Here is a 24,040-nt window from a genome sequence, read left to right as displayed (position 1 = left end):
CTATTTAGGGATGATAATTTCATATATGTGGTAAAAAGTTGTCTGTCTCTCCTACTTAAATAAAGACAGGCAACCTCTTTGTATGCATGGAAATGTTAGCTATTAGAAGACACAGATGATTTTGCTTGCTCCTTCCCCCTGCAGGGTTCAGCAGTCTTCCTCCTTGATGTATATACTAATGTACTAAGTTAAACATTTTGATCATAAGCACGGTCATTTATGCAAGCTTCCTGGATAACAGTTTCATATACAATAGAAATACAAATTCTGTGGATACATCTACAAAATGAGTTGGAGAAATAAGTGGTAAACCACTCCAGCATCTTAGCCCAAAAAAAACCCCAAAAGGAGTCATGAAGAATCAGATATGACTAAAAATGACTAAACGAGAACACATGTACATCACCGGATAACTGATATTGAAATAAGATTGATTACATATTTTGTAGCCAAAAGTTCTACACAGTTAAAACAAGATCTGGAGCTGACTGGGGTTCAGATCAAGAGCTCCTTCAAAATTCAGACTTAAATGGAAGAAAGTAAGGAAAACTATCAGACCATAAAAGTAAGACCTAAATAATATCCCTTATGACTATGAAGTAGAAGTGATGAATAGGTTTCAGGGGTCACTACTTATTACAAACTTTTATCTAGTGTTTCATGGTTTGCCAAGTACTTTACATGTGTTAAATCATTTAAGCCTCACAACAATCCTGGGAAGTAGGTGCTTTTACATACTTATTTTACAGATAAGAAAAAACAGAGGTAAAGTGACTGGGTCACATAGCTAGTGAGTGTCTGAGGCAGGATTCAGACTAGGTTTTCCTGACTCATGATCCCGTACTCTATCCACCACTTGATAATATTTGAACAGCAACAGTTAGCTCTCTATTATATCTTTGAAAGCACAAATAGGAACCTAACAATATGTGATGATTTTACTGATTTTATGATGAATTTACTGAAAATGTACTTTTTTTCCCCTAAAGGACCTTGGATATACCTACATATTTGCTGTCTTCTATATCTCGAGTTAGACATAAAGAATCAAGCAAGTCAGTTGCCACAGTGGAGATCTTAAATGAGATAAGTACTGAATAATTCATAAACAGAAAATATAGAAAACATCACTGTAGAATATATTGATTGTTTATACAGCTAGCAAGTTCAATTCAGCAAACGTTTTTGGACACCTATGGGCAAGGCATTACACTCAATTTTGGTGATATAAAGACAAAAAAATCAGAGTTTTAATTCTGAAAGAATTTAAATAGGGGAAGGGTGGGAAAGGGATAAAATAAATAAATTAATTAAAAATATTTGAGGAAGGTGAAATAAGAAAATGTTTTACATAAGAGATAACAAATGAGTTGAGTCTGGAATGAAAAGCAGGATTTATGAGAGATTGAGATGGACATGCATTCTAAGCATGTGGAATATATTGTATTTGTATACAAGAGATTGAATATTATTTTAGGGAAATAACTAGTACAATTTAGTCAAAATGAAGAATTTATAAAGAGAAATAATATGAGGTGATTATTTATTTATTTAAACCCTTACCTGCCATCTTGGAATCAATACTGTGTATTGGCTCCAAGGCAGAAGAGTGGTAAGGACTAGACAATGGGGGTCAAGTGACTTGCCCAGGGTCACACAGCTGGGAAGTGTCTGAGGTCAGATTTGAACCTAGGACCTCCCGCCTCTAGGTCTGGCTCTCAATCCACTGAGCTACCCGGCTGCCCCCATGAGATGAGGATTTAGAGTGGAAACAATATATAGAACTTTAAATGCCAGGCTGCAGGTTTATATTTTGTTTTACAGCCAATAGGGAGCCACTCTAAGCTCTTGAGTAGGGAGATTCTAGCACCTTAAAACGATCTAGTACTGTAGATCAGTACCCCAGGAAGATTATTCTTTCAGGAGAATTGAGGGAAAGTGAATTAAGGAGGACAGAAACTGTAGTCCAGGAGAGTAATTAGAGGTCATTAAAAGAGTCTAGAAAAGAGGTGATATTGTTGGAGAGAGAGTTTGTGGAGGGAGAGCAAATGTTGATTCTCACACAAAGACATGCAGCTCAGACCCATTCAGCCAGTCATGAAAGTGTTTATTCAAGAAAGATAGAAGTAGTGTGGCCAGGACAGTGGAAATAGTGGCTCTGCTACTATGGAATGGCCACAGCAGCTGTAGGGGATTTAGGTTACTAGATTTATTGAGGGCCTGAGGGAATTTCCTCTTTCTATCCTTGATAATTATCTATCTTTCCTCAAATTATATTCCTCCCCTGGGCATTAGGTGGGGTAAGGGTATTTTAGGCTGAAACCCGACAGAATGGAGAGAGACGGGGCATGTAGGTTTTCAAGTAGAGCTGTATTTTAAGGGTTATTCAGGTTATTTTCAGGGCATGAAAAGGGAAAGAGAACATTTTGGACATTGAATTTGAGATTTCATTTGATGTTTCTTACATCCACACAAAAATATTCAGCAGACATTCAATGATGCTGAATTGTAGTACATGAGGAATATTGGGGCTAGATTAAATGGCTTTAAGAATCATCTGCTTATTGAACTGAAGTGAAGGTATCAATGAGTGAAAGTGTGTGTTGAAAGAAAAGAGCTCAAGAAATACCTTATGCTTAGAGGGTAGAGTCTGAATGGTGATTTGCCAAAGAAGAGAGAAGGATGCATCAGCGAGATAGAAGGGAAATTTAAAACAACAACAAAAAAGGGGATATGGAAGCCTGGGGAGGAAAATGAGATTGAGAGTATCAAAAACTACAAGATCAAATGAATGAGAACTAAGAAAACCACAATAGATTTATCATTAAGTAATCTAGGGAAATCTTTGAGAAAATACTTCCATAAAGAAATAAAAGTTGGAAGCTATATTACAAGGGATTGAAAAGTAAGCAAGTGGAAAAGAAGCAAGTGGCAATGAGGGCCGACCTAGCAAAACAGGTTATTATAAAGTTGCCAACAGTAACCAAGTAACTATTTTTCTTGCCTTATTCTCTCTGCAATTATATAACCCAAATATTGTCTTCAAAAATCTTACAAAATCTAGTCAATGTTTATTATTTTTTAGGATGCTGTACGTCCTTTTGTAGAAGTTTCTTTCCAGCATACTGTTTATCAAACTGATACTGCCAATGGATCTCATCCATGTTGGAATGAAGAAATTATAGTAGATTTTACGTAAGTTAGAATCCATCTTTTCATTACACTAGGCCCACTACCCTCAATCCCCATCAGTTAAAACAAAATCAATACTAGGCACCATTTGTTAAAAATTTAAAAAATATTTCAATAGATTGTTTCATTTTTTTAAGTTTTACAGGGTATACTTCAGTTTTTAGGCTCTTTGAACTTTCTCAAGTAACTTTGGATATATCTTTTACTATTTTCTTAATATAAAGCAATACTAGGAAAAAGTACTGTTTACCAAATGAAGTTAATAGATCAAACATTTCAAAGAAACATATCCCCCTACCTGCTTATCCATGTCCTAGGTATAATTTGTAAAGTGCTTAACATTAGGCTCTTCATGAGTGTGTAATTCTCTCCCTTTCTTTCCTAAGGGACAGAAATTATATTACAATATAACAAATGCAACATAATATAACAAACATCTGTTAAATACCTTAAATGCTAAGGATATGAGAACAACTGAGGCAAACCCTGCCTTCAAGAAGCTTACTTACATTCTACTAAAGTTATAACAGGGGACTGGGGGAGAAGTGTCTTAATTTGTGATTTTATTGTAACAGGTATTCCAGGTGAGAAAACTCCTTTTACCAATGCAAATTGGCAACTATTCCCCCAGATTATTGTTTTAGGGAGTTGCCTGAGGCACTGGTAGGTTAAGTGAATTACTTAGGGTCATAAAATCAGTAAGTCTCAGAGATGGAATTCAAATCCAAGATTTCCTGATTCTATAGCTCTCTATCCACTCTCAAAATGAGTATAAGCAATGTAATTTGCAGAGGGAATGAACATTAACAAATGGGGAAGTGAGAGTATACATCATAAAAATGACATCTGAGTTAAATCTTGAAGAAAAATAATAATTCTGAGAAATAAAGGAGGCTGAGGAGGAAAGTGAAGAAGGTGAAAGGGGCATGGAAGAGAGATGGAATATTGAATTTAGGGAACATCTAGTAGCATGAATGCCTATAAAGGACTAATATAAAATAGAACTGGAAAGACAGTGGGAGCCACACTGGAAGGTGCCAAATGCCCAACCAATATTTTATTCTAGAAGCAGTAAAACACCCACTGAATGTTTGGGTAGGAAGTGGATGAATAAGGCTTCCCAAAGGTGATGGTTTTGCAGCAGGTAAAATGGATTTGAGAGGGGAGAGTCTAGAACCAGAGAGACCAGTTAGAAAGGCAGTAGAACAATATGAGCAAGAAGCAATAAGGACTTGTATGACTATAGTGGCCCTTCCTCACTTTGACACAGTGGATCACCCTTTTATACTTGATACATTCTTCTTTGGAGGTTTCCATAATCAATACTCTATCCTGGTTCTCCTTCTGCCTGTCTGACCACTCTTTTTCAGACTCCTTTGCTGTATCTATTAGTCTAGATGTGTCTTACCAAATGAGTCTTCCAAGATTCAGTCCTAAGCCATTTTATCATCTTTCTCTATAGTGTTTCATTTGTTAATGTCATCAATTCCCTGGGATTTAGTTATCTTCTCTACACAATTGGTTCTCAAATCTGCTTGCCTAGCCCTAACTTCTCTGCTGACCTCCAGACATATCTCCAACTATCTATTGGCTATCTCAAATTGAATGTCCCTCAGACATCTTAAACTCAATATTCCCAAACTGAACTCATTATCTTTCCCCCAAAATCCTCCCATTCTAATCCAATTTCAACCTTGATTCCTCATCCTTAACTCTTCTCCCTCACTCTCCCTTCCCATAGCCAATATGTTGCCAAATCTCATGAGAAACATGGTCATAGGATACAACTGCTCAACTCACTTTGTCTACCTGGTTTATTAGCTATAGCAAAAATCCAGGGAAAAATGTTAAATGCTTCCCTCATAGGGAATCTATGCTTGATTGTCTCCCATCTGCCCTCTTAAACTCTTCTTTCTAGGGTGCCCAAGGGATAGCCCTGTAGCACTACATGGGACATTGAAAAGATCAAAGGAAAGGGCTTCAGATTTAAGACCTCATTTCAGAGACAGGATTGTAAAATACAATAAAATAAAGAATTGCTTTTGTCTAGACCCCTACAGACATGAACAGTAACAGCATGGGATAGTTTTATGAGAAAAAGTATGCCCTTCTCATTAAATGATGGGTATTTTGAAAACTGCCAGATCTCAGGGAGTAGTCCAGTTTCTCTTCTCTACATGTTGATCCCCAATAATTTTGACTCTTCACATTGATCCTTGATCACTGTAGATAGTGGCCTTGGCTGAGGCTACTGCTAGCAGCCCAGTATCTGACTCCCAGAGCAACTCGTCCCCTGGCTGAGAGGGCACATACTAGAGTTCCTCTGCTTCATATTCCTTTCTCCAACCCCAAAATAATCAATAGAAAATTTATTTTTAATAGGAAATAGAGAACTAGAGGTCAGTGCACCTGAATGTAGATCTTTTCCATCCCTGTCCTCTTCTGGGGCTTCTTGTTTACTATTAGCATTTACTCTCTGAGTCTCCCCCGGAGTGAAAAAATGCCAAATATCAGAAGGCAAATTGGTCGGGAGAGGGGGCAGGAGGTATCACCACAAACTGTGTTACCTTTCTCTCTTTTTTCATATCAGCATCACACCCTTCACACTTGGGAAAAATAATAACAATTCAAATAGATAAAAGGGCAATGTATGGACACTAGTACTTTTTATCAGAGGAGTGCATATTAATGCCAGGAGGGCAAATGAGAAAGATAATTTCTAGGAAGGGGACGCAAAAAGGCTAGTAGAGGAGGTGACATTTGGACTCGAAAGATGTCAGCAGGCAAAGATTGAAGAAAAAGTGTGCAAGAGCATTCTAGGACTAAGGCACAGGGGTAGCAAAGTGCAAACATGTTCAGGGGAAAACAGTCAAAAAAATAGTCAAATTGGTTGATATATATATATATATATACACACATAGCCACAGATCTTCTGCTTAGCATTTTCAAATGGTTACATTTTTCATATGAAGAATGTTGCAAGACATAAAGGGAGAGACCAATGACCCAATTTCTGTCTAGTCTCCTATTAAGTTTAAAGTACTGAGTGATTTATCCCTATATTCTCTGCAATAAAGATATATGGGAACTTGCATGGTATATTATGAATGTTTTTTTAAGGAAAAAAAGGCATTTCTAAGAAGAAGAAACAGTTAAAATATTCCATTCTTTCTTTTAGCTCACCAGGGCATGATTACAGCTTCTCAAATTTATCTAAAATAAAAGACAATATATATGTCAACATCTTTGATGAAACTGTGATTGAAAAACATGAGGTAAGGTCTAATACTAATACTATTAATTCATTCTAAAATAATTTCCAAGAAAACAAATCTGAATGAAAATCAATTAGCATGCCAATTTTGAAGTATCACTAGTCCTATGTCTTCCCTAAAGCATCCTTTCCTTGTTATTTCCTTTCTGTGCTTCCCTTCCTGTTGCCCCCCATAATTTTTCTTCCTCTCATCTCCATCATTTACTTCCTCTTTTCTTACTGATTATTGACAAAAGATCCTGAATGAGTTCATCTGATAGGCAGACCCACAGGTAAGATAAAGCTAAATGAAGAGGTAACATAGGAAGCCCATCTCTAGCCTTGGATTCATCATCATTCATATAGCAAAGATGCAGGAGGTCAAGACACCACCAAGAAAGCTCACATTATATGTAAACTCACTGAAAAAGATTTTCAACATTATTCTGGACTGAATATTAAAAGTAATACTGCTATACTTGTTTTAGTACTTCTCTTCCAACTGTACAAAATTTTTGTAGGAGTCATTTCTATATAAATTGAAGGCATCCTCAATTAGGATGATGTTGGGAAATAAGCAAACTTTCATGTATTCAACAATGAACCATGTAATTAATCCACTGAAAAATATATATGATAAATAAATGCCATGTATTTTGTAAAATGTGGGATGATCAAATTGTAATTATTGGCAAGGTTGATGAATTATACTTAAATATCATATAAATGAATATACAATAAATCATAATTATTTTTCTTAATAGGATCATTGTCTCAAGGGCTGCAGTGGTCACTCATATATAAGAAAGAATTGGCTTGGATCAGTGATTTTCCCTTTCTCTGCTCTTCTGCAACAACCAAAGGTATTAATAAAAGATTAGAAGATTATTAAAATGCCAAATTTTACTTAAAAAAAGACATATCTTCTTTTTCTGCTTTTTTTTCCACTTCAGTTTTCTGATCAATAGATTTGAGAGATGGCAGAAGCCTACTTAGGAAACAGAGTTAGAAATAGTTGGCTCTCTTATGGATAAGAGCCATCAATGAAGAATTTTCTCCCCATAAGCCTTTGAAATATGTATTTCTGGGCTATATTAAGAAATGTAAAACTAATGGTGTTGCAGAAATAATTCTGATGTACACTCCCTCTCCATCTTCCCACAAGTGTTATTCACTGAGATAGCAATCAGTAATCAGACCAGTCATCAATTACCTTAACTGATTGGTATACTCTCTCTGGCTGGCCTGATGCTTATTGATAGTTCCTTTAGTATCAGTGAATGCAAAGCCACTTTCCACCTAATTTTACACCTCTGCTGATTGAATGAACACAAAGAGAAGGTATTACACTGTAGTCTTAGGATTTGAAGTGTTTGCTACTGCTTCAAAAACACTGACACTACAGACATTTACAATTCCCCAATTTCTGCTTGGCAATTCCCTTTTCTGACTAAAGGAACTGTCTAGTCACTGAAAGCCTCATTATCAAGGTGGCCCATCATTTGATCCCTTTATTCTGTCCTCTCCAAAATTTCATCCAATTTCCAGAAGCACAAGAATTTGTTCTAGAAGACATATTCTCTGAAACCAGATGACTCTTAAGTTCCAATCTGTCCAGACCTAGTTTCTAAACTATCCTGATGCACAGCCATCCCAAGATTATACTTTCTGATGCTCTCAAATATGGAGAAACCTCATGTAATAGGAAGGAAATCTTCAATAGGACACACCTTTTCTCCTTTTGGCCTCATAATCTCTCAAGCTCTTTACATTAGGGATAGATTCCTGCCTTTGCCACTTCCTATTTCTGTACCCTTGAGCAAACTCCTTGCCTTCTCTGGTCCTCAGTTTCCTCATATGTAAAATGAGGGATTTAGAAAACATGACCTCTGAGGTAGCTTCCAACTCCAATCTCCTATCATCCTATGGGAATTTCAAAGAAAAAGATCTGGAGTGTCAAGACTTTGGGAGCCTCTCACCACAAATTGCAGGTGGTAACTTTATCTATCATCATTCCCTGGAACTCATGCCATAGTGCCAAGAACAAGAAGCCTAGAACTTGAGGGAGAGTGATTAGTTGTTTCTTTTTGTCAGCTATCATTTTTTGGATTTTGTGATTTGGCCAGGTCTTAATTATGAGGTAGCTGGAGAAAGCCCTACTGATATGAACATTTAAAAAAGATGTTTAGCAAAGTCATCTCTTAGGGAGCTGATTATTAAGTCAAAGAGTGTCCTGATGGACTCCTCACAAAAATAACAAAATTCGCATCTAATTTGTATTTTAACAAGATAGATATTGTGATCCCTATTTTATAGATTAAGTAAATGAAGCTCAGAGAGCTTAGGTGACAATATAATTGCCCTAGAACTAATAAATGAAATGCCCAGGTCCATTCCTCTTTCTACTACACATGCTTCCCATTTCTTCCTCTTTTTTTTAAGCTTTTGCGTTCTTCCAGGTCATTATGAAGCTACTAGTCAAGAGATCATATTAGAAAAACTTCTCCAAGTACTAATTCTTCCTGTAAGGAGTATGGAGTGAACATAGACTATTAGGGCTACTGTGTAATTAAGTAAGCCTGGTCCTTCTTATGCAGACAGAATTGGGCTTTATCATATTTGATTGAACCATGAATTAGAGAATATGTCTGGTATTCTTTCAGATCAGTGGAACATTTCAAGTAAATATTCCACCACTTTTGCTTGGATATACTTGGAGTAAGACATATGTCTCACCTAAAGAAGATTACAATGGGCAGAATTTAAAAGAATGTACCTTTTTAAATATTTTTGCTACTATTGAGCCTCAGATATCATCTGTCATCAGTAATCCAGAATCTGATAAGGTTGGTTTTTCATAAAATTATTTATTTGAAAAATATCTTCAAAGAGGATGGAAAAGATATATAAATTATTTTATTTGCAAATGACTAAGACTATATATGATAATTATAGACATAACCTTATAAAATAAAAATAAAAGATAACCTTAGCTTGGCCTTTTTGCCTTTTCACATTTTCTTCTGGGAATAATCCTAGAAGTGATGAATATTTAAGCTATGGTATGAAAAATTTTAATTATACTAATATTATAAATATGGTTCTAGTTTACAGATGAATTAGATATAACACTTTTGCAGAGAGCACAGATTTTCAGAAAAAATTGTGAAGCGATGTTTCCAAACAGAAGAATTATTACTACTGTTTTCAATGATGAAGGGACAAGTATCTTAGTAACAAGATATATCAGGGCACTAAATCCACCTAAGCAACTCCTGGATTTGTTTCTCAGTGATTCCAATGCAACACTTGTAAGTGTTATATTTTTAAAATACACAAACATGTAATTTTAGTTTCTACTACAATTATAGCTTTGCTACTATAATAGCTATGCCCTCAAGGAGACACAAACATTTTTAAACTCCTATCTTCTATCTTAGAATTGATATTGGATATTGATTCCAAAGCAGAAGAGTAGTAAAGGCTAGGTAATTGGGCTTAAGTGATTTTCCCAGGGTTAAACAGCAAGAGTGTTTCTAGGCTAGATTTTAACCTAGGACCTCCCATCTTCAGGACTAATGCTCTACCCTCTAAGCCACCCACCTGCCCAACATAAACTTTTGATTATAATCAAACAAGCAACAAAAAATTATTAAGTGCCCTCTATGTACTAGGCACTATGCTTTGCACTATGACAACTGACCAAAGGTACCCTTCCTGAAAGAGTACACATTCTACCAAAGGAGACAAGATGGACACATAAAATTATATGCAAAATATATACAAAATAAACAAGAGTGAAGGCACTGACAGCAAGGAGAATAAGAAAATCTTGTAGTAAGTGGTGCTTGAACTCAGCTTTGAAGGAAGCTAGGGATATCAGTGAGAAGGTAGTTGGGTTTTTTTGTTTTTTTTTTTAAGGAATAGGGGACAGCCTTGAAAAGGCATGGAATGGAAGTGAGAGCATCAAGAAAGCCAATTTTGGAAAGATTGTATAGTCCTAAAAAAAGTAGATTGGAACCAGGTGGTGATGGGCCTTCATATCTGGGCACAAAAGCCATAAAGAGCTGCTCAAAATTAGTGTGTGGGAAAAGGGTATAGTTAGACAGATCTGTGCTTCAAGAATAGGCATTGACAGCAGTGTGAGAGGGAGAGATTAGAAGAGAGAAAATTGAGGCAAGAAAACCAAGAGAAAGCTATTGCAATAGTATAGTTGAGAGATGATGAGGGCCTAATCCATTTGATGGCCAAGTAAGTAGACAGAGGTGCATATATGGGGTTAAGATGTCACAAAACTATCATCAATAAGAATTGGATATGTGGGGTGAAGGAGAATGAAAAACAAAGAATGATTCCAAGATTGTGAACTTAAACAGAAGCAGGAAAATTCAGAAGTGGGGTTTGTTTTAGGGGAAAGAGGTTTTATTTGGGATGCCTTTGGGATATTGAGTTCAAAATATCTAAGCAATATGAAACCAGAGCTCAAGAATCATATAAATGAGCATATATATCTGAGAATCCAGGTGAGTTGATAAAGTCACTGAGATAGTATTGAAAGGAAAGAGATGATCTAGGTCAGAGCTTTGGAATACTCACTGCAAGGAGAAAGGATATGAATGATGAGGACTGAGGAGTTCACATAGATAAGATGAGAACAGAATCCCCAAAGAACAGTTAACATCAAGGAGAAGAGGGTGATCAACAGTGTCAAGGACTTCAGAAGAGCAACAAGGTAGAAAGCTGAGAAATGATTATTGAATTGGGCAGTTAAGAAATCACTGGTAACTGGAGGGAGGAGTTTCATTTGAATAAGGTTGGAAGCTATATTGCATAATGTTGAGAAGTGAGTTTAAAAAGAGGAATGAGAGGGAATTAGTGAAATGGTATCTTCCAGAAGTTTCCTAGAATCTCTCCTTCCTTTCAGAATCTATAGTGAATACAATGTATATGTCCTACAGGGAGTAGAAAAAATTCCTTTGGATTTTTAACTATGCCCAGTTGGAATTTAGAATTCTCTTTTTATAGTGGCAATCTGAAGGCCACAGGTTAGTCTACATGTCTCCTTCCCACTTTAAAGATAGCACAGAAAATTTCCCTCTTAGTTGTAAAGGCCGGCCCCCAAAGCTCATATATTGACAGATAAATCTTAAAATGGAATTGTGCCTGTGGGAAATATGGGAGTGAAGCAGTTTTATACAGCATTACTTTTCATTTACATAATGGAGAAGAAATATACTACCCTCTTCCATTCTTCATTTAAATACTTGGAGGGCATCCCTTTCACACATGCCAATAGTCACATTATCTAACACATAATCTAAAAATAAACAATAAATGCCTTCATAATATATTAAATGAAAATTTAAATCTTTGGAACTTTTATAATAAACATATTTGAGATTATGTAATATTTTATAACATCTTTAAAATATGTATATATGCAATTATGTATATATATTAATATATAATATTTAAACTACTATATTTGTAGGATATCATCGCTCGGTTTGTATCTTTAATTCCTTGTTTACCGGATACAATAAATGAAGATGACGGTTTTAATATTTGGATGTCACCAGAGGTAAAAAGCAGTACATTCCATAATCAAGATTTTTATAGATATATGTATATGATTTTTATATGTGCACAACTAATATATATATATGTATATATATATATATATATGGGTTTTTGTCAATATGGGGGACTTCCTCCCACAAAGTAGATTAAAACTCCTCTATGACATAATAGATAAAGTCTAGACTGTTGCCTAAGGCAATAAGAGATTAAGTAACTTGTTTAGGATCATATAACTAGTAAATGTCAGAGGTGGAATTTTAATTCAGTGCTTCCTAACTCCTGATTGCTTCTCTGTCTTTGTCTCTGTCTCTCTAACTTCCTTCTTTCTTATTTCCTTCCTCTCTTTCTCTCATACATATATACACACATATATATTTTCCCCTAAGGCTTACAGTACTTACTATTTGTCATTCTTTTTAAAGGAGCTATTTATATTGTACTTCATTTTATATACAGTGAAAATATGTAACTATTCTATGGACATAAATTTCTAGGTCTATAACATATTTTTTCACATTATTTAATTTATTTTTAAGAATATTTTTCAATGGTTACATGATTCATGTTCTCTCCCTCCCTTCTTCCTTCCCCCCTTCTGGAGCTGACAAGCAATTTCATTGGTTTATACATATCTTATTACTCAAAACCTATTTCCATATTATTCATATTTGTAATAGAATAATCTTTTAAAAACCACAACCCCAAATCATATACCCATATAATCAAGTCATAAATCATGTTTTTTCTTCTGCATTTCTTTCTCTAGATGTGGATAGCATTCTTTCTCATAAGTTCCATGTCTTGATCATTACACTGCTATTAGTAGCAGAATCTATTACATTTGATCGTCCCACAATGTTTCAGTTTCTGTGTACAATGTTCTCCTGGTTCTGGTCATTTTATTCCGCATCAGTTCATGGAAGTCTTTCCAGTTCTTACAGAAATCAAGCAGTTCATCATTCCTTATAGCACAATAGTATTCTATCACCATCATAAACCACAATTGTTCAGCCATTCCCCAATTGAGGGATACCCTCTCATTTTCCAATTTTTTGCTACCACAAAAAGAGCAGTTATAAATATTTTTGTACAAACAGAACTTCCCCATTTTTAATCTCTTTGAGTTGCAAATCCAGTATTGCTAGATTAAAGGGCATGCAATCTTTTAAAGCCCTTTGAGCATAGTTCCAAATTACTCTCCAGAATGGTTGGATCAATTCATAACTCCACCAGCAATACATTAGTGTCCCAATTTTGCCACATCCCCTCCAATATTTATTATTTTCCTTACTGTCATATTGGCCAATCTGCTATGTGTGAGGTGATACTTCAGAGTTGTTTTGATTTGCATTTCCTAGTCAGGAGAGATTTTAAACACTTTTCCATGTGATTATTGATAGTTTTGATTTCTTCATCTGAAAACTGCCTATTCGTATCCCTTGACCATTTGTCAATTGGGGAATGGCTTGATTTTTTTTGTAAATTTGACTTCGTTTCTTTAATATTTGGGAAATTAAGCCTTTCTTAGAGAATTTTGTTATGAAATTTTTGCCTAGTTTGCTGCTTCCCTTCTAATTTTGGATGCATTGGTTTTGTGTGTACAAAACTTTTAAATTTAATATAGTCAAGGGGGCAAGGTCAAGATGGCGGCTTAGAAGCAGTAAAAGTTCAGACCTATGAAAACCCTTCCTTAACAATCACAAACCAAATGCTCTTAGGGGACTGAAATTCAAACTTAACAACAGGACAGAGGCAGGGAACCCTCCTTCTGGACTCAATTCAAAAGGTACGCCCCCCCAAAAGCCAGAATCCAAGAACACTCAGGTCTAAGGGGAAGGCAGAAGGAAGGTCCCAGGACCCCTCCCCCTAACCCAGAGTGTTGAGCCCCCAGAGGCAGTGGGAACCTCTGGGCAGGCAAAGGTGCTTGTTTGGAGGGTGTACGTTGAGAGCAACCGGGGCCAGGCTCAGAGCATCCAACACAGGCAGCAGGGGAAGCAGCCAGAGAGAGACCTAAAAGCCTGCAGCCCTGTGGCTGGGTCCTTCCATCTGACTCCAGTCTCACCAGAGGTTTTTACCTTGGGGCACATCCAGAGCAACCCAGTTGAACCTAATCCAATCAGGAATCCTCAGAGCTCAGGGAGGCCAGGACCCCTCCCCCCTAGAGTGCAGGGCCTCCTGCAAGGACAGGAACCTCTGGTGGGTAAAGGCACTGGTGGACCTTGCAGACAGTGCTGTGCCAGGCTCAGAGCATGGAACACAGGCAGCAGAGAAGCAGCTGGAGAGAACTGGAGATAGCCTGGGCGTCTTCAGCCTTCCAGGAGTCTTTGGCCTCAGAGCACATACAGCCCAACCCAGTTGAATGTAATCCAATCAAAAGCCTCCAGAGGACAGGGAAGCCAATATGCCTTCCCCCAGAGACTGTACCAAGATATCTGACAAAGCTCCAAGAGGGGAGACTGACAGCCCCAAAACAAAAAAAATAAATGAGAGGAGCAAGAGTACAGACAAATATGGGGAACAAAGAAGGAGTAAACACAAGCAAACAATAGAAAAAGAAGAAAGAAATTACAATAGACAGTTTCTGTACAGCTAATGAGCAAAGAGCGAACAAAACAGAGGGGGAGGGATCAGCAAAGGAAAAATTAGAAATCCCAGCGAATTGGATACAGGCTTTGGAAGAACTCAAAATGCAATTCAAAACACAATTAAGAGAGGCTGAAGACAATTGGGAAAAGAATTTAACTAAGATAAATCATCTGGAAACAGAAAATAGTGTCTTGAAAGCCAAAATCAACCAGCTGGAAAATGAGGCAAAGGAGATGAAAGATGAGAAAAAGAAGATGAAAGATGAGAAAATGAAGATGAAAGACGAGGTAAAGAGGATGAAAGATGACCTCCAAAGAAAATCAGACCAGAATAAAAAGGATGACCAAAAAGCCAGGAATGAAATCCAGTCTTTAAGAACCAGAATACAACAACTAGAATTAAGTGACCTCACAAGGCAGCAGGACACTATAAAACAAAACCAAAAGAATGAAAAAATTGAGGAAAATATGAAGCATCTCATTCACAAAACAGAGAATTTAGAAAATCGTTCAAGGAGAGTCTATTTAAGAATCATTGGTCTACCAGAAGATCATAACAAAAGAAAAATCCTGGACATCATACTACAGGAAATTATTAAAGAAAACTGCCCCGATATCCTAGAACAAGAGGGAAAAGTAGAGATTGAAAGAATCTACAGATCACCTCCTGTACTGAATCCCCAACTGACAACACTCAGGAATGTTATAACCAAATTCAAGAACTATCAGGCCAAAGAAAAAATATTACAAGCTGCCAAGAAGAAGTCATTCAGATACCACAGAACCACAGTGAGGATAACACAGGATCTGGCTGCATCTACACTGAAAAACAGAAAGGCATGGAATATGATATTCTGGAAAGCAAGGGAACTAGGTCTACAGCCAAGAATCAACTACTCAGCAAAACTGACTATATTCTTATAGGGGGAAGTATGGTCATTCAACAAAATAGAAGAATTCCAAGAATTCGTAAAGAAAAGACCTGACCTGAACAGAAAATTTGATGTCCAAGCACAGAACTCAAGAGAATCATCAAAAGGTAATTAAAAAAGAGGGAAAAAAGAAAAACAAGACAAAAAAAATTTAAGACACTCAAATAGTTAAAATGATATGTATCCTTATAAGAAAAGAGGTCATTGGTAACTCTTATAAACTGTTGTTATTACCTGGGCATCAAGAAGAAGTACACTGAGAGGGAACAGTGACAAACTGTATAGGATGAAAGGACAAGACATAAATAGGTATATAGATATATGCATGCATAAATACATACACATGTGTATGCGTATATATATATATAACTAGAGCTAAAAAATAGGTTAATATTAAAAGAAATGGGAAAAGAAACAAATGGGGGTAAATGTATATGTCACAAAGAAGCTCATGGTGGGAGGGGGGAGAACATAAATACACTGGAAGGGTAAAGAGGTCGGAGATAGGAAGTACTCAACTCTTATGTGCTTTGAAATTGACCCAAAGAGGGAAGAACAATCCATTCGGGGCAGAGAATTTTGGATTTGTGCCTTATAGTGGAGTAGAAGGGTAACAAACGGATGGGTGGAGAGGGAAGCAGTACAAGGGAGGGAGGGGACGGGGGGGTTAATTTTAGAAAAACTACAGGAAAAATAAGGGAGGTAGAATAAGAAGGGAGGGGGGTAGAAAGGGAAGTAAAATAAGGGTGGGAACTAGGGGGACTGATTAAAAACAAACATTGGTGTAGAAGGAAATAGTGAAAGAAAAAAAGACAGAAACAGGAGTAGAAATCAAAATGCTAGGTAATACACAGCAAGTAATCATGACTCTGAATGTGAATGGAATGAACTCATTCATAAAACACAAGCAAATAGCAGAGGGGATTAGAATCCAAAAACCTACCATATACTATCTATAAGAAACACATATGAGGTAGGTAGATACACATAGGGTGAAAGTAAGAGGGTGGAGCCAAATCTATTGGGCATCAACTGATAAAAAGAAGGCAGGAGTTGCAATCATGATGTCCAACAAAGCCAAAGTAAAAATAAATCTAGTTAAAAGAGATAGGGAAGGTAATTACATCCTGATAAAAGGCAGTATAGACAATGAGGAAATACCTGTACCCAACATATATGCACCAAATGGCATAGCATCCAAATTTCTAAAAGAGAAACTAGAGGAGCTCAAGGATGAAATAGATAGAAAAACTATACTAGTGGGAGACCTGAACCTTCCTCTATCCAAACTAGATAGATCAAACCAAAAAATAAATAAGAAAGATGTAAGATAAGTGAATGAAATCTTAGAAAAATTAGAGTTAGTACACATGTGGAGAAAAATAAATAGGGACAAAAAGGAATATACCTTCTTTTCAGCAGTACATGGTACATTCACAAAAAATGACCCATGTTTTAGGGCATACAAACATTGCAAACAAGTGCAAAAGAGCAGAAATAATAAATTCAACTTTCTTAGATCACAATGCAATGAAAATAATAATTAGTAAGGATATATGGAGAGGTAAATCAAAAATTAATTGGAAATTAAACAATACGATTCTCCAAAACCAGTTAGTTAAAGAACAAATCATAGAAACAATTAATAACTTCATTGAAGAAAATGACAATGATTAGACATCCTTTCAAAACCTATGAGATGCAGCCAAAGCAGTACTCGGGGGAGGAAATTTATATCCTTGAGTTCATATATTAACAAATTAAGAAGGGCAGAAGTCAATGAATTGGGCATGCAAATTAAAAAATTAGAAAGCGAACAAATTAAAAATCCTCAGATGAAGACTAAATTAGAGATCCTAAAACTCAAAGGAGAAATTAATAAAATTGAAAGTCAAAGAAGTATTGTTTTAATAAGACTAGAAGCTGGTACTATGAAAAAACAAACAAAATAGACAAAGTACTAGTCAGTCTAATTTAAAAAAAGGAAAGAAAAAAACCAAATTGACAATATCCAAGATGAAAAAGGAGACCTCACCTCTAATGAAGAGGAAATTAAGGCAATCATTAAAAACTACTATGCCCAATTATATGGCAACAAATATGGCAATCTAGGTGATATGAATAAATACTTACAAAAATATAAATTGCCTAGACTAAAAGTGGAAGAAATAAATTACCTTAACAACCCCATATCAGAAAAAGAAATTGAACAAGCCATTAAAGAACTCCCTAAGAAAAAATCCCCAGGTCCAGATGGATTCACAAATGAATTCTATCAAACATTCAAAGAACAACTAATCCCAATATTGAACAAACTATTTGACAGAATAAGACAAGAAGGAGTTCTATCAAATTCATTTTACGACATAAACATGATACTGATCCCAAAGCCACGCAGGTCAAAAACAGAGAAAGAAAACTATAGACCAATCTCCCTAATGAATATAGATGCAAAAATCTTAAATAGGATACTAGCAAAAAGACTCCAGCAAGTCATCACAAGGGTTATCCACTATGACCAGGCAGGATTCATACCAGGAATGCAAGGATGGTTCAATATTAGGAAAACGATCCACATAATTGACCATATTAACAAGCAAACTGACAAAAATCACATGATTATCTCAATAGATGCAGAAAAAGCCTTTGATAAAATACAACACCTATTCCTATTGAAAACACTAGAAAGTATAGGAATAGAAGGGCCTTTCCTAAAAATAATAAACAGTATATATCTAAAACCATCAACTAACATCATCTGCAATGGGGATAAACTATATGCATTCCCAATAAGATCAGGAGTGAAACAAGGATGCCCATTATCACCTTTATTATTTAACTTTGTACTAGAAACACTAGCAGTAGCAATTAGGGAAGAAAAAGAAATTGAAGGTATTAAAATTGGCAATGAGGAGACCAAGCTATCACTCTTTGCGGATGATATGATGGTTTATTTAAAGAATCCTAGAGAATCAACCAAAAAGTTACTCGAAATAATCAACAAATTTAGCAAAGTTGCAGGATACAAAATAAACCCACATAAGTCATCAGCATTTCTATATGTCTCCAATCCATCTCAGCAGCAAGAATTAGAAAGAGAAATACCGGGGGCAGCTGGGTGGCTCAGTGGATTGAGAGTCAGGCCTAGAGATGGGAGGTCCTAGGTCCAAATCTGGCCTCAGACACTTCCCAGCTATGTGACCCTGGGCAAGTCACTTGACCCCCATTGCCTAGCCCTTACCACTCTTCTTCCTTGGAGCCAATACACAGTATTGACTCCAAGACGGAAGGTAAGGGTTAAAGAAAGAAAGAAAGAAAGAAAAAAAGAAAGAAAGAAAGAAAGAAAGAAAGAAAGAAAGAAAGAAAGAAAGAAAGAAAGAAAGAAAGAAAGAAAGAAAGAAAGAGAAATACCATTTAAAATCACCCTAGACAATATAAAATACTTAGGAATCTATCTGCCGAGACAAACACAGGAACTATATGAACACAACTACAAAACACTCTCCACACAGTTAAAACTAGATCTAAACAATTGGAAAAACATTGATTGCTCATGGGTGGGACGAACTAACATAATAAAAATGACAATCCTACCCAAATTAATTTACTTATTTAGTACCATACCCATTGAACTACCAAAAAACATCTTTACTGGATTAGAAAAACCATAACTAAGTTCATTTGAAAGAACAAAAGATCAAGGATATCCATATAAAAAAAAATGCAAAGGAAGGATGACTTGCAGTCTCAGATCTCAAACTATACTATAAAGCAGTGGTCATCAAAACAATTTGGTACTGGCTAAGAGACAGAAAGGAGGATCAGTGGAATAGACTTGGGGTAAATGACCTCAGCAAGACAGTCTATGACAAACCAAAGACCACAGCTTGGATAAAAATCCACTATTTGATAAAAAAAACTGCTGGGAAAATTGGAAGACAGTGTGGGAGAGACTAGGAATTGATCAACACCTCACACCCTACACCAAGATAAATTCAAAATGGGTGAATGACTTAAACATAAAGAAGGAAACCATAAGTAAATTGGGTAAACACAGAATAGTATACATGTCAGACCTTTGGGAGGGGAAAGACTTTAAAACCAAGCAAGACTTAGAAAGAGTCACAAAATGTAAAATAAATAATTTCGACTACATCAAATTAAAAAGCTTTTGTACAAACAAAACCAAAAATCAGGAGGGAAACAACAAATTGGGAAAACATCTTCATAGAAACCTCTGACAAAGGTTTAATTACTCAAATTTATAAAGAGCTAAATCAATTGTACAAAAAATCAAGCCATTCTCCAATTGATAAATGGCAAGGGACATGAATAGGCAATTTTCAGATAAAGAAATCAAAACTATTAATAAGCACATGAAGAAGTGTTCTAAATCTCTTATAATCAGAGAGATGCAAATCAAAACAACTCTGAGGTATCACCTCACACCTAGCAGATTGGCTAACATGACAGCAGAGGAAAGCAGTGAATGCTGGAGGGGATGTGGCCAAGTAGGGACACTAATTCATTGCTGGTGGAGTTGTCAACTGATCCAACCATTCTGGAGGGCAATTTGGAACTATGCCCAAAGGGCGACAAAAGAATATCTACCCTTTGATCCAGCCATAGCACTGCTGGGTCTGTACCCCAAAGAGATAATAAGGAAAAAGACTTGTACGAGAATATTCATAGCTGCACTCTTTGTGGTGGCCAAAAATTGGAAAATGAGGGGATGCCCTTCAGTTGGGGAATGGCTGAACAAATTGTGGTATATGTTGGTGATGGAATACTATTGTGCTCAAAGGGATAATAAAATGGAGGAATTCAATGGAGACTGGAACAACCTCCAGGAAGTGATGCAGAGCAAAAGGAGCAGAACCAGGAAAACATTGTACACAGAGACTAATATACTGTGGTACAATCAAACGTAATGGACTTCTCCATTAGTGTCAATGCAATGTCCCTGAACAATCTGCAGGGATCTAAAAAACACTATCCACAAGCAGAGGACAAACTGTGGGAGTAAAAACACCGAGGAAAAGCAACTGCTTGACTACAGGGATTGAGGGGATATGATTGAGGAAAGACTGTAAATGAACACCCTAATACAAATACCAACAACATGGAAATGGGTTCGAATCAAGGACACATGTGATACACAGTGGAATTGCATGTCGGCTATGGGGGGGGGGTGGGGAGAAAATGATCTTTGTTTCCAATGAATAATGTTTGGAAATGACCAAATAAAATAATGTTTAAAAGGAAAAAATAAATAAATTTAATATAGTCAAAATTATTCATTCTGCATCTTGTAATGTCCGTTATCTCTTGGTTGGTCTTAAATTCCTTCCTTTCCTATAGATCTGACAGGTATACTGTTCTATGCTTACCTAATTTATTTATAATTTCACTCTATTTATATTTAAGTCATTTACCAATTTTGAATTTATCTTGGTATAAGGTATGAGATATTGCTTTAAAGCGAATTTTTCCCATACTATTTTCCAATTTTTCCAGCAGTTTTTGTCAAATAGCAAGTTCTTGTTCTAAAAGATCTTTAGGTTTATTGAACACTAGCTTACTGAGGTTATTTACCTCAAGTCTATTCCATTGATTCACTATTCTATCTCTTAGCCAGTACCATATTGTTTTGATGATCACTGCTTTGTAGTACAGGTTAAGACCTGGTACTGCTAGGCCCCCATCCTTCATATTTTTTTTAGTTCCCTTGATATTCTTGATCTTTTGTTCTTCCAGATGAACTTTGTTATATTTTTTTTCTAATTCTATAAAAAAAGTTTTTGGTAGTTTGATAGTTATGGCACGAATAAGTAGATTAGTTTAGATAGGATTGTCATTTTTACTATTAGCTCATCCTGCCCATGAACAAATAATGTTTTTCCAGTTGTTTAGATCTAGTTTTATTTGTGTGAAGTGTTTTGTAATCGCATTCAAACAATTCCTGACTTTGTCTTGGCAGATAAATTCCCAAATATTTTTATGTTTCCTAGAATGATTTTAATAGGTCTATAACATCTTATAGAAATCATTGGTCAGGAAGAATTAAAAGTTACTAGACTTACTGACAATAACCTTGTTAATTTTCAAGTATGGTAAATATTTTTAATTCTCTATTGATTAGCATTACCTCATAGACTCTATTACTATAACATTATCTGAGTGCTAATCTCTGAAGCCTGATATAAATGCTAATGATGAAATGTAGCCGCAATCCCCATTTAAACCAGAATTTAGTACCTTAGAGCTTCTATACATTTTATTGAGAGAACAAATTTGTATGAAAAAGATGTAAAGATCATATATAGCAGCCTAGGCTTGAGCCAATTTCTAGTGGAGATAAAAAACAAGTATGTGGAATGTTTCCAAACTCTAGGGGCCCAGATTTAATATATCTCAAATAGGTCTGTTCAGTGTGATCTTTCCTTTGTACTTTCAATTTAGCCAGAAGAAAATGTTATGATACATTAGAATTTAGCAACTAAGCTAGAAAAAAAAATTTAGAAAAAAAAATTAAACATCACAGAAATTCTGAAAATCAAAGAAGATAACAACAAAGGTGAAAGTGGAATAACCATTGAATTAATTAATAAAACGAAAAACTGTTTTTCAAAAAAGAAATAAAAGTAGGTAAATTACTACTTAATTTTATTTTTTAAAAACCTAAACCAAATTACCAGCATAAAAATGAAAAAGAGGGGACAGCTGGGTAACTCAGTGGATTGAGAGCCAGACCTAGAGACGGGAGGCCCTAGGTTCAAATTTGGCCTCAGATACTTCCTAGCTATGTGACCCTGGACAAGCCACTTGATCCCCATTACCTAGCCCTTATCACTCTTCTGCCTTAGAACCAGTATTGGTTCTTAAACAGAAGTTAAGGGTTTAAATAAATAAATAAAAATGAAAATGAAAAAGCAGAATTCACAACAAATGAAGAAGAAAGGGAATTATTAGAAACAATCTCATCCATTTATCTGAAATTACAACTAAAAACTTAAGTGAAATGAATAAAGATCTATAAAACTATAAAATTCTCAGATTAATTGAAAAAGAAATAGAGAAATTTAATAGCCCAATCTCAGGAAAAAGAAATTGGGCAGCCCATTAGTGAGCTCCCAAAGGGAAAAAAAATTGGATTTACAAGTGAATAATATTAACTATTCAAAGAATAACTACAATATTATATAAACTGAAGAGCAATAAAAAGAGGTCATACCACATTTCCTCTGATACAAATATGGTTATGATATCTAAAGCAGAGAAATCCAAAACAGAGAAAGAAAGAAAACTACAGACCACTTTCTCTAATCAACATTGATGCACACATTTTAAATAAAATATTAGCAAAAATAACATAGCAAGAGTTTGCAATATTCAAGATAGTTTGGATGTATAAAAGGAATATGAAAGTTCATGACAACGATGGATTCTACCATTGTACTCCTGAATGCATTTCAGCATGAATTTTGTTTCCTTCAAAACTGCTCCAAAAAGGCATTCTACATGAAGTCTTTACTGACTCCCCCTCACCAATTTATTTTGTATATATTTATGTATTGTATTATATTTTGTATATGCTTCCCTCCCCCAAAGAGTGCAAATTCCTCGAAGGCCATTTCATTTTTGTCTTTGTATCTTCATAGTGCTTGATATGTTGTAGGTTCTCAGTAAATGCTTTTTGTTGACCTAATCTTCTTGGGGTGATGGTGGACATCCCCTATATCAGGCTTAGTAGTCATATCCTCATAATACCAGATGCAGAGAAGTTGTTCCTAGTTTAAATTCCTTTCCCTGCCTCTACCTTTGGGTTCAGCTAAGTACCTGGATATCAATTCCAACTTATAAATTTGTACCCATGTCTTCCTGCTCAGTGCGGATCTCTGAACACACCTTTCCTTTCCTCTTTGAGTTTGAAAATTATCCACAATACAGAGAAAACTAGAATCAAGGGCAACCAAGGGGTCAGTTCAGTCAATATCTTTGCTTAGTCCCAAGAAGACAAGACTCCTAAAGTCCATAGTGACTGTCCCTGAGTAAAAATGACTAAAATTTCTATGTTTTACTCTTCCTGTATATACTCTCCCATGGAAATATTTTTAGCTGGAGAAAAGAAGCCAGGATTTTCAGACTTGCTGCCATTTCAAACTACATGAGTCGAGCACCCACTATATATGGGGCACTGTGCTAGGAGCTGTGGATGCAAAGATAAGACAAAGACATTCCATGACATCAAGGAACTTATGCTTTGCTTAGGGGATACAACATGGAAACGGATGCGCCCTAATTTAAGGAAGCAGTGAGCCGTAACAACTTGGGGGAGCAAAATTCCTGAAGTAAAATGTCTTCCAGACTGTGAGGGGTGTGGTACCCTCTGGAGGGGCATGTCAGTGGCCAAAATTCTTGGATATTTTAAAGGATAACTACATAAACACATCCACTTTTTTCGTTGAATACAATGTCCCCATTAGAGTTAACAAAGG

At 35.9% G+C, this 24,040-nt stretch overlaps 1 protein-coding gene across 9 annotated transcripts in view; it reads left to right on the top strand.

Annotated features, from left to right (window-relative positions):
• CC2D2B (coiled-coil and C2 domain containing 2B) overlaps positions 1 to 24,040 on the top strand; it is a 131,482-nt gene that overhangs the window by 77,510 nt on the left and 29,932 nt on the right. For 8 of the 9 annotated variants that reach the window (XR_008912729.1, XM_056801779.1, XM_056801812.1 and 5 more), the window contains 7 exons: positions 990 to 1,086; positions 3,086 to 3,195; positions 6,371 to 6,467; positions 7,210 to 7,308; positions 9,109 to 9,291; positions 9,553 to 9,756; positions 11,937 to 12,026. Coding sequence is in view for 8 of the 9 variants with exons in the window: in XM_056801779.1 (XP_056657757.1) it covers positions 990 to 1,086; positions 3,086 to 3,195; positions 6,371 to 6,467; positions 7,210 to 7,308; positions 9,109 to 9,291; positions 9,553 to 9,756; positions 11,937 to 12,026 (880 nt within the window). In the remaining variant the exon portion in view is untranslated. The remainder of the gene's footprint in view (positions 1 to 989; positions 1,087 to 3,085; positions 3,196 to 6,370; positions 6,468 to 7,209; positions 7,309 to 9,108; positions 9,292 to 9,552; positions 9,757 to 11,936; positions 12,027 to 24,040) is intronic. The other variant, XM_056801822.1, reaches the window with a different exon arrangement.

This window comes from Monodelphis domestica, chromosome 1, assembly GCF_027887165.1.
Source record: "Monodelphis domestica isolate mMonDom1 chromosome 1, mMonDom1.pri, whole genome shotgun sequence".
Taxonomy (NCBI): Eukaryota; Metazoa; Chordata; class Mammalia; order Didelphimorphia; family Didelphidae; genus Monodelphis; species Monodelphis domestica.
This window is presented reverse-complemented; position numbering and strand designations above follow the sequence as displayed.